The sequence below is a fragment of the Equus quagga genome, chromosome 12 (assembly GCF_021613505.1).
Source record: "Equus quagga isolate Etosha38 chromosome 12, UCLA_HA_Equagga_1.0, whole genome shotgun sequence".
Lineage (NCBI taxonomy): Eukaryota > Metazoa > Chordata > Mammalia > Perissodactyla > Equidae > Equus > Equus quagga.
The window spans coordinates 61,714,292-61,726,869 of record NC_060278.1 but is presented as its reverse complement, the minus strand read 5'-3'; the positions used below and the strand labels follow the sequence as shown (position 1 = coordinate 61,726,869).

General features: G+C 43.0%; 1 protein-coding gene across 1 annotated transcript in view; it reads left to right on the top strand.

The window, feature by feature from the left end:
• The first annotated feature begins 3,545 nt into the window (after nt 1–3,545).
• The window catches only part of KLHL12 (kelch like family member 12), a 39,294-nt gene continuing 30,261 nt past the window's right edge, over nt 3,546–12,578 (top strand). Inside the window, exons 1-4 of the mRNA XM_046679307.1 lie at nt 3,546–3,696; nt 5,366–5,599; nt 9,074–9,227; nt 10,306–10,523. Coding sequence (XP_046535263.1) covers nt 5,405–5,599; nt 9,074–9,227; nt 10,306–10,523 — 567 coding nt within the window. The 5' untranslated portion in view covers nt 3,546–3,696; nt 5,366–5,404. The remainder of the gene's footprint in view (nt 3,697–5,365; nt 5,600–9,073; nt 9,228–10,305; nt 10,524–12,578) is intronic.

The window sequence follows — 12,578 nt, the reverse complement described above, 5'->3', positions numbered from 1 at the left end:
GGCAGCATCCCACATAGAGGAACTAGAATGACCTACACGTAGATATCCAACTGTGTACTGTGGGGGCTTGGGGAGGGGGGACAAAAAAGATGGGCAACAGATGTTAGCTCAGGGCCATCTTCCTGGGAAAAGGTCCGCCTCAGTATCTGCTATGCCCAGTTGGGGCAAGAACCAGCTCTTAGGAGGCATGATCTGGGCCCGAGTGCAAATTCAGTGACAAATTTCCTTTTTTAAAGGAAGATTAGCCCTGAGCTAACTACTGCCAATCCTCCTCTTTTTGCTGAGGAAGACTGGCCCTGAGCTAACATCCATGCCCTTCTTCCTCTACTTTATACGTGGGACGCCTACCACAGCATGGCTTTTGCCAAGCGGTGCCATGTCCGCACCCGGGATTGGAACCGGCGAACCCTGGGCCGCCGAGAATCGGAATGTGGGAACTTAACCGCTGCCCCACCGGGCTGGCACCTCAGTGACGAATTTCAAAGCAGCAGCTGGGGCCCTGCTTTGATTACGTTAAATGAGTAATTAAGAGGTGCATTGTCATGTCTGCCACACTCAGGTGGTGCAAAAACACAATGTATTCTGCCTAGCTGGTTTAGAGATTTGACCTATACTCTATGTACATGATCTAGCGTTCCAAGGCAAATTCTGTTTTCCTTTACTGAAACCCTTGAGGAGATATAAACACTCAGAATCACCCCAGGTCCAAACCATCAAAGCAGGATTATGTATGGAAACTGACCGACTCACCTTAACCAGAACCCAGCCCTCCAGAATGGACCTAAGAAACTCAGAGCAAGTTTGGGCTTGGGCTTTAGGGTATTTCCAAATGACTGGAAATATTCTTGTATGGCAAGGATAGTGTACCCATGACTTAAAGACCCAAAACATGCCAGGACTGCACCATGAACTAGCCTGAACTAGTTCCCTCAGTGTTGGCTTGCTTATTAGCAGTTTCCCTCTCTTTTTGTCTCTGGAAAAAGGGTGGGCATAATCTAAACAAAGCCTCTTTGATTAAGTTCCCTCTCACATTTGGAAAAATTCCCAATTTAGCAGCCAGGAATTAGGCAATATCATTAAAGTGCTATTTTGCATCCACAAAACAAGGGTTTATTTTTACTTTTTATTTAAATTGCTTGTTAGTACCATCGAGTCGATTCTGGCTCCTAGCGACCTTTTGCACAGCAGAGCGGATCCCTGCCAGATCTTTTTGTGCCATCCTCTCATCTTGCAGCGCCATATCAGACAATGCTCTGCTGCTATTCATGGTTTTCATGGCCAATTTTTTCAAAAGCAGGTGGCCAGGTCCTTCTTCTTGGTCTGTCCTAGTCTGCAAGCTCTGCTGAAACCTGTCCACCATGGGTAACCCTGCTGGTATTTGAAATACTGGTAGCATAGCTTTCAGCATCACAGTAACATGCAGCTGCCACAGAATGACAACTGACAGATGGGTGCTGTGGTTCCCTGACTTTAGCCTCAGCGGTGAGAGTGCAGAATCTTAACCACTAGACCTTTAGGGCTATTTGAATTGTACATATTTTTAATTCATATAATGAAAAGTTCAAAAGGCACAAAAAGTTATGGAGGGGGAAAATCCTCCCACCCAGTCTCCCAATCAACCAGTTTCTCTATTTGAAGAAACCAATATTACCACTTGATTTCATATCTTTCCAAATGCATTTTAGACATATACAGGCAAATATGAATACTTATATTTCCCCAACCTTTTTATACAAATAATGGCAAACTATACACACTGTTCACAACATCATGGTATTGGATTGTACAGATGTACTTTATTGAACCAGTCACCTACTGATGGACATTAAGGTTGTTTCAATCTAATCTACAAATTAGACCTTGCACACACATCATTTTACATGTGCAGGAGTATATAAGAATAAACATAAAAATCACTCAGTTAAAGGATATCTGCATTTACAATGTTACTGAAAGTTTGTTCTCTGAACTTGGTGCCAACCCAAATAGCGAGAACAGAGTTTTGGGTGAAAAGGAAAAAAACAGTTTTATTTTTTTCTTTGCCAGGCACGGGCCGGCTAACGCCTTAGGAACTGCTGGCTCCCATTAAGAAGTGGGTAAAGGGTTTTAAAGGTTTGCTGCTTGTAGGGAGTGGGAACCTGTGACCTTGCTGGTCAACCTTTCCCACCAGCCTGTGTTTGGCCTTGTGAGGCTGCTCCTAGGGAGGGGGATGGTGAGATAAGGGAATCTGCAGGTGGGTGTCCTTGGTTGTCTGCCTCCAGAGTGGATTGGCAGATTCTGGTGCCAGGAAGCCAAGGAGTTGGGGCCCGGGAAGCTTCAGTTTCTTGCTATTCTCTGGACATCTGTTTTCCTGTAATAAACTTTAAGGACCGCTGATTAGCCAAAACTGGTGTGAGCCCAGCTGAGGCCACCTGGGCTTTAACAATTTGTAACTTCTGTTTAGTTACAAAGCTCAGGGAGACAAAGGTTAAAGAAACAGATATTTACGTATGAGTGTAACTAAAGAATGTAACTAAAGAAACGGGAAGGGGATGAGAGCTTCTGGTTTTAACCCCACATATGCTGGGGTCACTGTAGGGGAACCGATATCAGAGCTGGTATTAATTAAAAGCCTGTAACAATAATTTTGGTGAACTTTTCCAAAACGCCCCCAACAGAACTTGTACCGAGCCTGCAATCCCCCCCCCCCCACCCCCGTATAAATCAGGGATAATTTTAGGTCAGAGAGACATGATAGGAAAGATGGAAACACTATGTAAAATTAGACTGCTGCCCACTTGGCTATGGTTTTAGTATCGCTAAAGAATCAAGGGCCTCAGGGAAGAAAACAGTATAATCAAACACAATTAGCTGGGACACTCACATTAAGTTGAACCAAGGACCCTCGTTCCCTTCCGAGCCACTAAGAAAAGTGCGCCAAAATCGATTAGAAGCAAAAACGCTCAGCCCCCAGGAGCTGGGGCAAAGTCAGCAGAAGAGGAAGATGAGGACTCCCGGGACTTCTAAGAAGATCCCTGGCAGTTTCCCTCACAACGTCCAACTTCTAGTGACCACGAGCTCCTTCCACTTATTTGTCCTCCAGCGCAAAAGGCAGAGAGGGACCTCAGGGGTAATGACAGTCCCCGAGGAGATGCAGAGAAGGCTGAGGTGAGTGGAGCGCAGGGCTGGGGGATTCCCACCGCGACGGTGTTCAGCCTGAGAAGGGGCAATGAGGACACGGACCTAAGCAACTTGAAGCGCTGCGACATGCGACAGGGTTCCCGCACACCTGGCAGGTAGCACAGGCTCCCCGCAGCGAGCTCCCCTAGACCCCGAGCTCTCTGAGATGCCTTCAACCTGCCTGTCTCACGAGCCCGGAGCATCCCAGCCCGCGACGCTCTCCGAGCTCGCAGGAAGGCCCCGCCCACGTCCTTCTCGCCCGCTCTCCAGAAGATTACCAAGCCGGAAGCCCGGGCGGACGGGTCACGTGACGCCGCCACCTCACGTGACGCAGACCGGAACGGAAGGGGTGGGCCTCGGGCTGCGTTACGTCATCACGCCGCGCGGCGGCGGGGACGGCTTGGTGACGGCTCCGGAGGCTGCGGGCCGGTGCGGCGGCGGCGGCGGCGGCGCTTGGGTTCCACCTGAGCCGCCTGCTGGCCCCCAGCCTGTCACCACGGGCGGGGCGCGGTCTGCGCGGGCGGGCCGGGAGCGCGGGTGAGTGCCCTGAGGCGGTGGCCGCCGCCCTCCCGGCCGTGGGCTCCGGCGCGGCCCGGCCCGTGCGCCGCCCGGTCGGAACGGGAGAGACGCGCCCGGGCCTCCGCCTGGGTGTCGAGTCGCGCGGAGGCCGCCCTTCCTGCCTCCTCCCGCCTGCAGTTGAGCCTTCCTGGGCTCGGCGCGGCCCCCCTCCCCGAGTCCCCCAGGGCGCGACCCTGCGTTCGGATGACCGCGGCAGTTCTAGAATAGAGCGCCTCGGAAAGGGGAGGCGAGGCAGGCGTCCCGGGGAGCTGGGTCTCCGCCGGCCGTCCTGCCGCGGAGGCTGCAGAGCGCCCCCGGGAAGTCCTCACGGCGGGCGGTTCTCAGACCTGCTTGCAGCTCCGGAGTTGAGACTGAGTCGGCTTAAGGAAAATCGTTGCGAAAAGCATCGTCTGCTCTGATGAATCACCTTTTCTGTAAAATGGATCTCTGCAGAGTTGGAGGGATTACCGAGACTGCTTGTAGGATAATACGCTGTGAACAGGAGTAGATGAGAATTTAGGGTCTCGTTTTTGCTATTCGAAAATTACGGTTGTGGGTTATGGACTGTTGAAGATCGTAGTTTGATTCTTTTTTTCCTTTAGATCATTTGAGAAAGTTTTGTATTTCAAGTAAGATAGACTCTCTTAGTAATGACTCCATTTTATTCCCCAAAAATTGTCCTTAAAGCAAAAAAAGAAAAAAATAGTGTGACTAGAAGCTGTCAACAACCAAGAAAGTACTTCTTATATTGGTTTTTTGATCTGTGATCTCTTAGTGAGTTCATTTAATTGATGCATACAAGTGAAGTTTGCAAGTGACCAGCTGTGGCAGTAAAATCAGTAGAGTTTTGACAGTTTTCTTTCCTAATGAGGCTCTGTTTCGGTATAGAAGAATTACTGCAAATATTGACTTGTTAATGTCGATGGACATTTCCTAATAATGTAGAGTAGGAGGAACCCTCTATGGAAGAGCTTCAGTAGCTTAAGTGAAAGTTTATACGTGAGCTTGTATGGTTTCCATTACTCAGTGTAGCTGTCGAGTCCTCATTTGGAGTGTCATTTTAAGAAGAAATCAAGAAATAGTCGGAAGTCATCAAATAAATCTTTGCATACTTCTTTAGAAAAAAGTCCATTTTCGCTGACTCTAGTCTGTATTGCTCTTAGTTGAATACACAATTTTTCTTTTCTTGCATTCAATCACTAAACGTTTATTGTACAGCTACTAGGATAGAGAAAATATATAAAACAGGACCCCCCCCCCCATACTGATCTACTTAATCTTATGGATGGATATCAAATGACAGTGATATCACACCTTGAAGAAATTTTATCTTTTCATCATTTTATCATTTGAGACAACAGCTTTGTGGAGATATGCGGGACATGTGTAGTTTCTGTTTGCAGTAAAGTGTTGATTATAATAAACGTCAAGTGGTAGGGGTACTCAGTTATAGTGCAAGTCAGAGAAAGAAGAGATCCTTTTTACTTGGGATAGTTAGTGGCTAGATTGTGGCAGTAATGCCAGGAGTAGGAGTGCTCTCTACTTGTGGGTGTTTGGGTCTGAGGAAGCCTCCTTAAAGCTCATTGAATGTATTCAGTTTCGCAGTCCTTCAAATATGCTCATTGTTTTTTTTCTCTTGTCCTTGCAGAATCCAAGGACTCGTTTCATTCCTTCTACATATTGCTTGATGGGAGGCATTATGGCCCCCAAAGACATAATGACAAATACTCATGCTAAATCCATCCTCAATTCGATGAACTCCCTCAGGAAGAGCAATACCCTCTGTGATGTGACATTAAGGGTAGAGCAGAAGGACTTCCCTGCCCATCGGATTGTGCTGGCTGCCTGTAGTGACTACTTCTGTGCCATGTTCACCAGTGAGGTAAGTGGTAACTTATCCCCTAAACAAATGACACTCGCACATGTTGCAACCTTGTAGTCAGCTCATTTTACTGAATAAAACAGCAGAACTGTGAGATGGTGCTGAATTTCTATAGCATGGTGGTTAAATGGGCAGGCTCTGGATAAGATGTGCCACTTGACCGTGCCTTAGTTTCTCATCTCTACCTTAGGGATGATAGGAATACACGGCAACGTGGTTATTGTGACAGTTATTGGAGAGCATTGCATGTAAAGTGCTTAGAACAGTGTCTAGCATGTGGTAAAACATAAATGTCAGCTATTGGATGTCACTTATTGGTCTTGTTTGTTTTCCTGTTTTGCTCTTCCTCAAGTTTAGTATGTTAAAGTGAATACTAGGGGTGTAGAGAGTAGTGAAGGAAAGGGTTGGGATTCACTCCTCTTCCCACTACTCCTAACGATATTGAAGAAAACCAGTGTTCATTCTGCTAGTGCAGATTTTAGAGTGGTTTCACATGAGAGGAAGAGAACCTGATGGATGACTGTTGGTGCGGGGGATAACTTGGAAAGAGCTGCTGACTCTGGAGGGTACGCACTTAGCAAAGGGAATTAGGAAAAGGCTGACTTGACAAGAAAAACAGTAGTGCTCACAAAGCATTAAGAAAGGCTGCTTTAGTAATTAACAAAACATTTAAAATGTGGAGTAAAGCTGTTGACTACATTGTGAGTGCTTCTAGAAAGCTGAACAGAGGAGAGCACTGCAACTTTTTTACTTTTCAAGATCAAGTTTGATTTTTAAATTTTAAATAAATTATCTTTTTTTTTAAGCTTGAGCAGTGAATACACCAGGGTTTTATTATATCATTATCTATATTTATATGTATGCCTGAAATATTTCATTATGGTAACACTTTAAAAAATCTTTTTAGGGCCCGACCCCGTGGCCAAGTGGTTAAGTTCGTGCCTTCTGCTTCGGTGGCCCAGGGTTTTGCCATTTCAAGTCCTGGGCATGGACCTGGCACCGCTCATTAAGCCATGCTGAGGCACCGTCCCACATGCCACAACTAGAAAGACCCACAACTAAAAATACACAACTGTGTACCAGGGGGCTTTGGGAAAAGAAGGAAAAATAAAATCTTTAAAAAAGAAATCTGTTTAACCAGCATTTATTGTCTTCAGTTAGTCCCCTCACCTTATTGAAGCTGTTGCCGCTGGATCTGAGTGGGAGAGCTGGTGTCGTAATAAAGACATAACCACCTTTCTGGGCCAGGTGCTGCTTTAGGTGATTGTTATATCCCATTCTCCCCAGGAGGTGATGTTGCCATCTCCTTTTACATACAAAGAAAGAAGGTCTCAGATGTTAAATGATTTGCCCCGAGTCTCATGGCTTGTAAATAGTAGACATGGGATTTAATCCCTAATTTTCTAACTCTGAAGCCCAAACAGTTTTTAAGTACTGTGTCCCTCAGCCTCTGAGATAAGGAGTTTTGTATTCTATAGTCTGATTTTAAAGCGTAAGTAGTTTATGATGCTGTGAACCAGTGCTCAGTCACATGGCTGGAAGGAATAACGTGGAAACCTGACAGATCGTTCCAGCTAATCCAGGCTAATTTTAAAGTGAGCTTGTGTAATGTTACAGCTCCCTATCCTTTACTGTTCTCTGCAGTATCTGCCTGAGAGCATCAGAAGCAGTTGGCATTTAACTGGGTAAGGAGAGTGTCACCCAGCAGCTGCTGAGCGTGAAATACTAATGGTCTAGGACTGCCACCTACTAATTACGTATTGTACATCCTGTGCTTTGTCAGCTCGAGGAAAATTAGTGTGTCTTCACTCTTTTTCTACACATTTAGAAATTGGTCTGGAGTTCTGGAAAAGAATTCTTTTTCATTTGTTTCTAATCAGTGCTTATTTTATAGTCTTTCTTTAAAAACCAATATCAGGCAAGAAAATGCCAGATGGTTTTCTCTTTATTTTTAAGAGTAATTGATATAAAGGAGAGGGTCCAGAGACCTGGCTTCTAGGCTCAATTCTCTTAGCAATTCTGTGTGAACCCTCGCAACCATTTAACTTCACTGATTTGATCTGTTAAATACAGTGATTGAACTAGATGGTTTCATTGTTCTCTTCCAGCCCAGAGATGCTCCTCAAATGTGGTCCAATTGAAAGATCATAGGAGTGAGGCAAGAGGACCTGAGTTACGTCTGTCACTTGCTAGTTAAGAGAGCTTGGTGAAGTCACATAACTTCTTTGAACCTTAGATCCTTCATGTCTTCAGTAGCAATAACGTCAGAGCTAACTGTCTTCACAGGTTGCTGTGAAAATCAGATGAAATAATAGTAAATGAGAAGCACTCTGAAAAATTGTGAAGCAAATGTAAATGTGAAATGACACTGTAATTGCTCTAAGTTATTACATAGTGAAATCATTTCCATATTTAACCTATTTGGGCTGATGGGAATATAGTTTATTGAATAAGAAACTTCTAGAATAAATGTACTTTTGTATTTCTGTTTGTAAATACTTATGCTGTGATAAATGTTAATAAAATGTTTTTCCAAATAATATACTAGTGACCTTTTTTAATGTTAGAGGTTGATTTTGTTCTTGGCTTTGGTAGAGAATACTGTCTGATTATTATTCTGGGCTGATAGAAGTATCAAAAATGATAAAGACATTTAGTTCATAATAGAAGTGCACTGGAGTTTTGTGAGTAATTTGAGTTTCTAAACTAAGCTTAAGATCTGGTAAGATTTTCATAAAGTAATCAATTTACATACAGCTTACTGTCCTGTAAAATTGAAGATATCCATCCTTAGCTAAAGAATTTTCTATCATTATCTGGCCTCATCAATACTCATGACTCCAAGGATATATTCTAGATTAAATATAATACCAACAATTCAGTAATCACAAAGTAGAGTCAACTGAATATTTTGAAATAGTATCAGGGAATTCAGTTGTATTCAGGCAGTGTTAGAGCAGAAGGCCCCTTCAGATGACCTGCATGTCTCTTTTCATCATTACCAAATATAGTCTAAGGACAGATAAGACAGAACTGGGTGGTCCTGGAGGGTCTGGAGCTGTAACCCACTGGGTCCTCTACAAGCATGAGAGTCCATTGAAATTTTGTTTTATCTTAAAGGCTCCCAGACACTAGTGATATGTTCATGGGACTTCTGCCTTCTGTTCTTTAATACACCTACGTTTGTTTTAATATGAGAGCAGTGTTTTAAGTTATTTACCAGTAAAGTTGATATTCCTGGAAGGGTGTGACCTCACTGTGTGCTCTTAGGTTACATACAGCTCCCCCCCATTTGAAAAGCTACAAATACATGCCATATTTGCTTTATACAAATCAAAAAAATAGAACGTAATTTTTTAAAAGGTGTATGTTCAATTAATATTATTAACATCTCTTCACGCTCTTGGATATGAGATACTGCCTTTGTTTTGTGGAATTATAACCACCATTATTTCATATGCTTTGAATTTCCAGCTTTCAGAGAAGGGAAAACCTTATGTTGATATCCAAGGTTTAACTGCTTCTACCATGGAAATCCTGTTGGACTTTGTGTACACAGAAACAGTACACGTGACGGTGGAGAATGTACAAGAACTGCTCCCTGCAGCCTGTCTGCTTCAGTTGAAAGGTACAGACATTAAAGTTGCTATTGTTCATGCCTAGGTAGCCCTGGAAATGTTTAAAATTAATGATGTATACCTGATTGTGAAAATCACGGAGAGAAACTTTGGGCACTCATGTTTACTGCCCATGGCACAGAAGATCAGATTTCGATCACAATAGAAAGGAACCGTTCCAAATGTGAGCATTTGCGTCTTTAGAAGAGAGCATCTACACCTTTTCTGTTTTTAAAAAAAATGGAGGCGAGGATAACAGGTGGATTTCCTTCCATATATGTACGTGATAGCCCTCCAAGGAACACAAGAAACTGAATCTATGCATTGCCAACAGAGAAGGAAACTAGGTAGCCAGGTGGATAGGGAGGCTAGGGGACTATTCGTGGTAAACCCTTTTGTACCTTTAATGTTTTGAACCATATAAATTATTAAAATTTTTAATTGACACATAAAAATGAAAGTGTAAAGTTTTCACAGGATTAGGGATGGTCCCTTTTCCAGTTGCCAGTCTGTGTTTCTTAACCTCCAATGATGTTTCTATTATTTCCAGTTTTTCTATACACATGATTGAACATTTTCAGTTTTAGTACATGATTGAAACAGTGTGAAACTTTTGCATTAGTGCACAGCTATAAAATTAAGTTTGTATGCTGAACTGTTCAATTATAGAAATAATAGATTGTTATTACTATCTTCTGTTTTTCCTTCACTGGAGTCTTTTAGTAAGTTTTCATGTACAGTAGAAATTAGGTACAATTCTGCTGAATTATAATTGGTTTTATAGCTTGATTCCCAAGAGTTTTATAGGCATTTTTGTTTAATTGTGCCAGTGTCTGTACAAGCAGTTCATTTGCTACACTTGTTTTAAAGCTGAAGCAGAGACAGTTGTAAGGCCTTGCTGAAGGTCACACAGCACCTAAGACAGAAATAGGATTTAAATCCTTATGCATAAAATTGCTAGTCTGATTCTTAGGTGTTGAACTGGGGGTCCTCTGATACTGTGTAGAGAAGATGTCGCAATCCAAGAATGTAGACCAGTTCACACCTGGCCAAGTATCCTGAAGGATTCACTGTCTGTGTTTGTCCTAGGTGTGAAGCAAGCCTGCTGTGAGTTCTTAGAAAGTCAGTTGGACCCTTCTAACTGCCTGGGTATCAGGGATTTTGCTGAAACTCACAATTGTGTTGACCTGATGCAAGCAGCTGAAGTTTTTAGCCAGAAGCATTTTCCTGAAGTGGTACAGCATGAAGAATTCATTCTTCTAAGTCAAGGAGAGGTGGAAAAGCTGATCAAGTGTGATGAAATTCAGGTACAGATTTGGCTTGGTATTATGGGCACGTCAAGCCTGGGCCCTAACAAAACCTGCAGAAAGCAGGGTGGAGCTACTGTGTGGCTGTGGCAGGGCTTCTTAATCGGGTGTCCCTCTTGGCTCCAGAGGTGTCATTAAACGCTGAGATTATATGGCAGATTTATTTGGGTATTTGTGGGAGGGAGTTCACCACCTTCCTCGATGAAATATGTGATCCCAGTGTTGAGTCAACATTAAACAGTGTGGAATAAGTAGAAATTGGAAGTAAAGTAGATTTCTGTAGAACACTTCTCTATTACCCATTCACTCATTTTACAAACATTTATTGAGAATAACTGCTGTATGGCAATCAGTAGCCAGGTGCTGTGGATCCAAAAGTGAGTAAGATACAGTTTTTGTTTTCAGAGGATTCATAGCACAGTGATAGAGACAGACACAAAGACAAAAATTATTATGATAGAGTATAATGAGAATAATGAGCCTATTCAAAGTGAGGGAATTCCATAGAAGAAAGAAGAGTGAACTTTCTAAGTTTAAATTAGATCAAAGAGGAAAGAACAGAAGGTTGGAGATGGTACACACGAGCAAGATCCTAAGTGCTCCACGAGGTGTGAGGGAGTGGGAGGAAGGGACGTGAGAACTGCATGTTGAAGGAGTGCTTCACCCAGCAGAGGGGAGACCACCGTGCCCAGGCTAGCATTCAGTGACTTAACCCAGCAGGAACAATGTTCGTCACTCCTAATTCCGAATCATAGTAACAGTGGTTTAGCAGTTCTTATTGCATATAGGCCTATAGTTAGGCTGAGAGTTGGAGAGAGAGGTCCACTGTAGGGCTATTTATTAGATGTCTCTGAAGCCCATGGCATTAATCTCCGGTAGTCCAACTCTTTAATCTAGTTGGTAGCTTCTAGAAAATGCCTAGCAGAGCCAAGTGGTAGGATAAAAGTCTATCTATTGGGTTTTCTTTCCCCCAGTTAGGAGAAATTTGATTCTCTAGGAAGGCTAAGAGTTCATTTTTTTCTCCTCTCACTCTCCACAGATAATAAAAAATGAATTTTAAATTAGTGGATTCCCAGAAGTTAGTGGCACCTCAATTTAAACGGGAGATATTGGAAGGAATCAAAGTTTGATTAATATTTAAGGGCTGTAAGAGGCATTTGCTACTTAAAGAAGTTCTGTAATAGACTTAGAAACCAAATGATTACTCCCTGATTTATTTTGTTGAAACTAGGATTTTCATGTAATATAATAACAAGTCTTAAATATATTTCTTATCAAATTTTAGCCAACTTTTTCTTTACACCTTTCCCTAGTGACATTCCTGAGGGAATATTGATTAGGGCATGTTGGTGACACTGTCTCCAGCTAAAGAGGAATTATTTTCCAGGGTGACATGCTGTTTCATATCAGCCCAGAGAAGCTGCTGTTAGAAATACCGCTGAGGAAAGTGTTTGCTAAAGTTTTTTCTCACCTTCGTGGTGTGAGACATTGTGTCTTCGCACTGAAATGCCAGGTATAGCCAAATGACATTCTTCAGACTTGTAATTTGCTAGAATAGCTTGATTTTTCTCGATTTGTTCGGACATTAGAAAATACAGTGAATGGGGTGAGCACTGCAGACTTGCATGAGCACTTAACGTGCCTAGAACAGTGCAAGGTACCAGGGATCCACTTGTGAACAAAACAGACAAAAATCCCTATACCCTGGAGTTTCCGTTCTAATGGTACCATTCTTGGTATTTTTTATTTTATTTACTTCTCTAAACTCTCTCCATTTGTCATAGGAGGAAACTGAGGCTCTGAGGGTAACCACTGTACCACAGCCAGTCAGTGGCGGAGCCAGGACGCATATCCAGGCAGCCTGGCTCCAGAGTCTGTTCTCTTAACCACTCAGCTATGAGCTGGTCACCTAGTTAGTGCACGTCTAATTGACCAAATCAGGAAGCAGTCACAAAAGTCATTTATTTTAGAACTACATAGACTTTGGAATAAAACTAGATGGAACAAGGAGAGCAAATAACTAACCTTTTATTCAGAAGCCGAGATGAAAGCAGT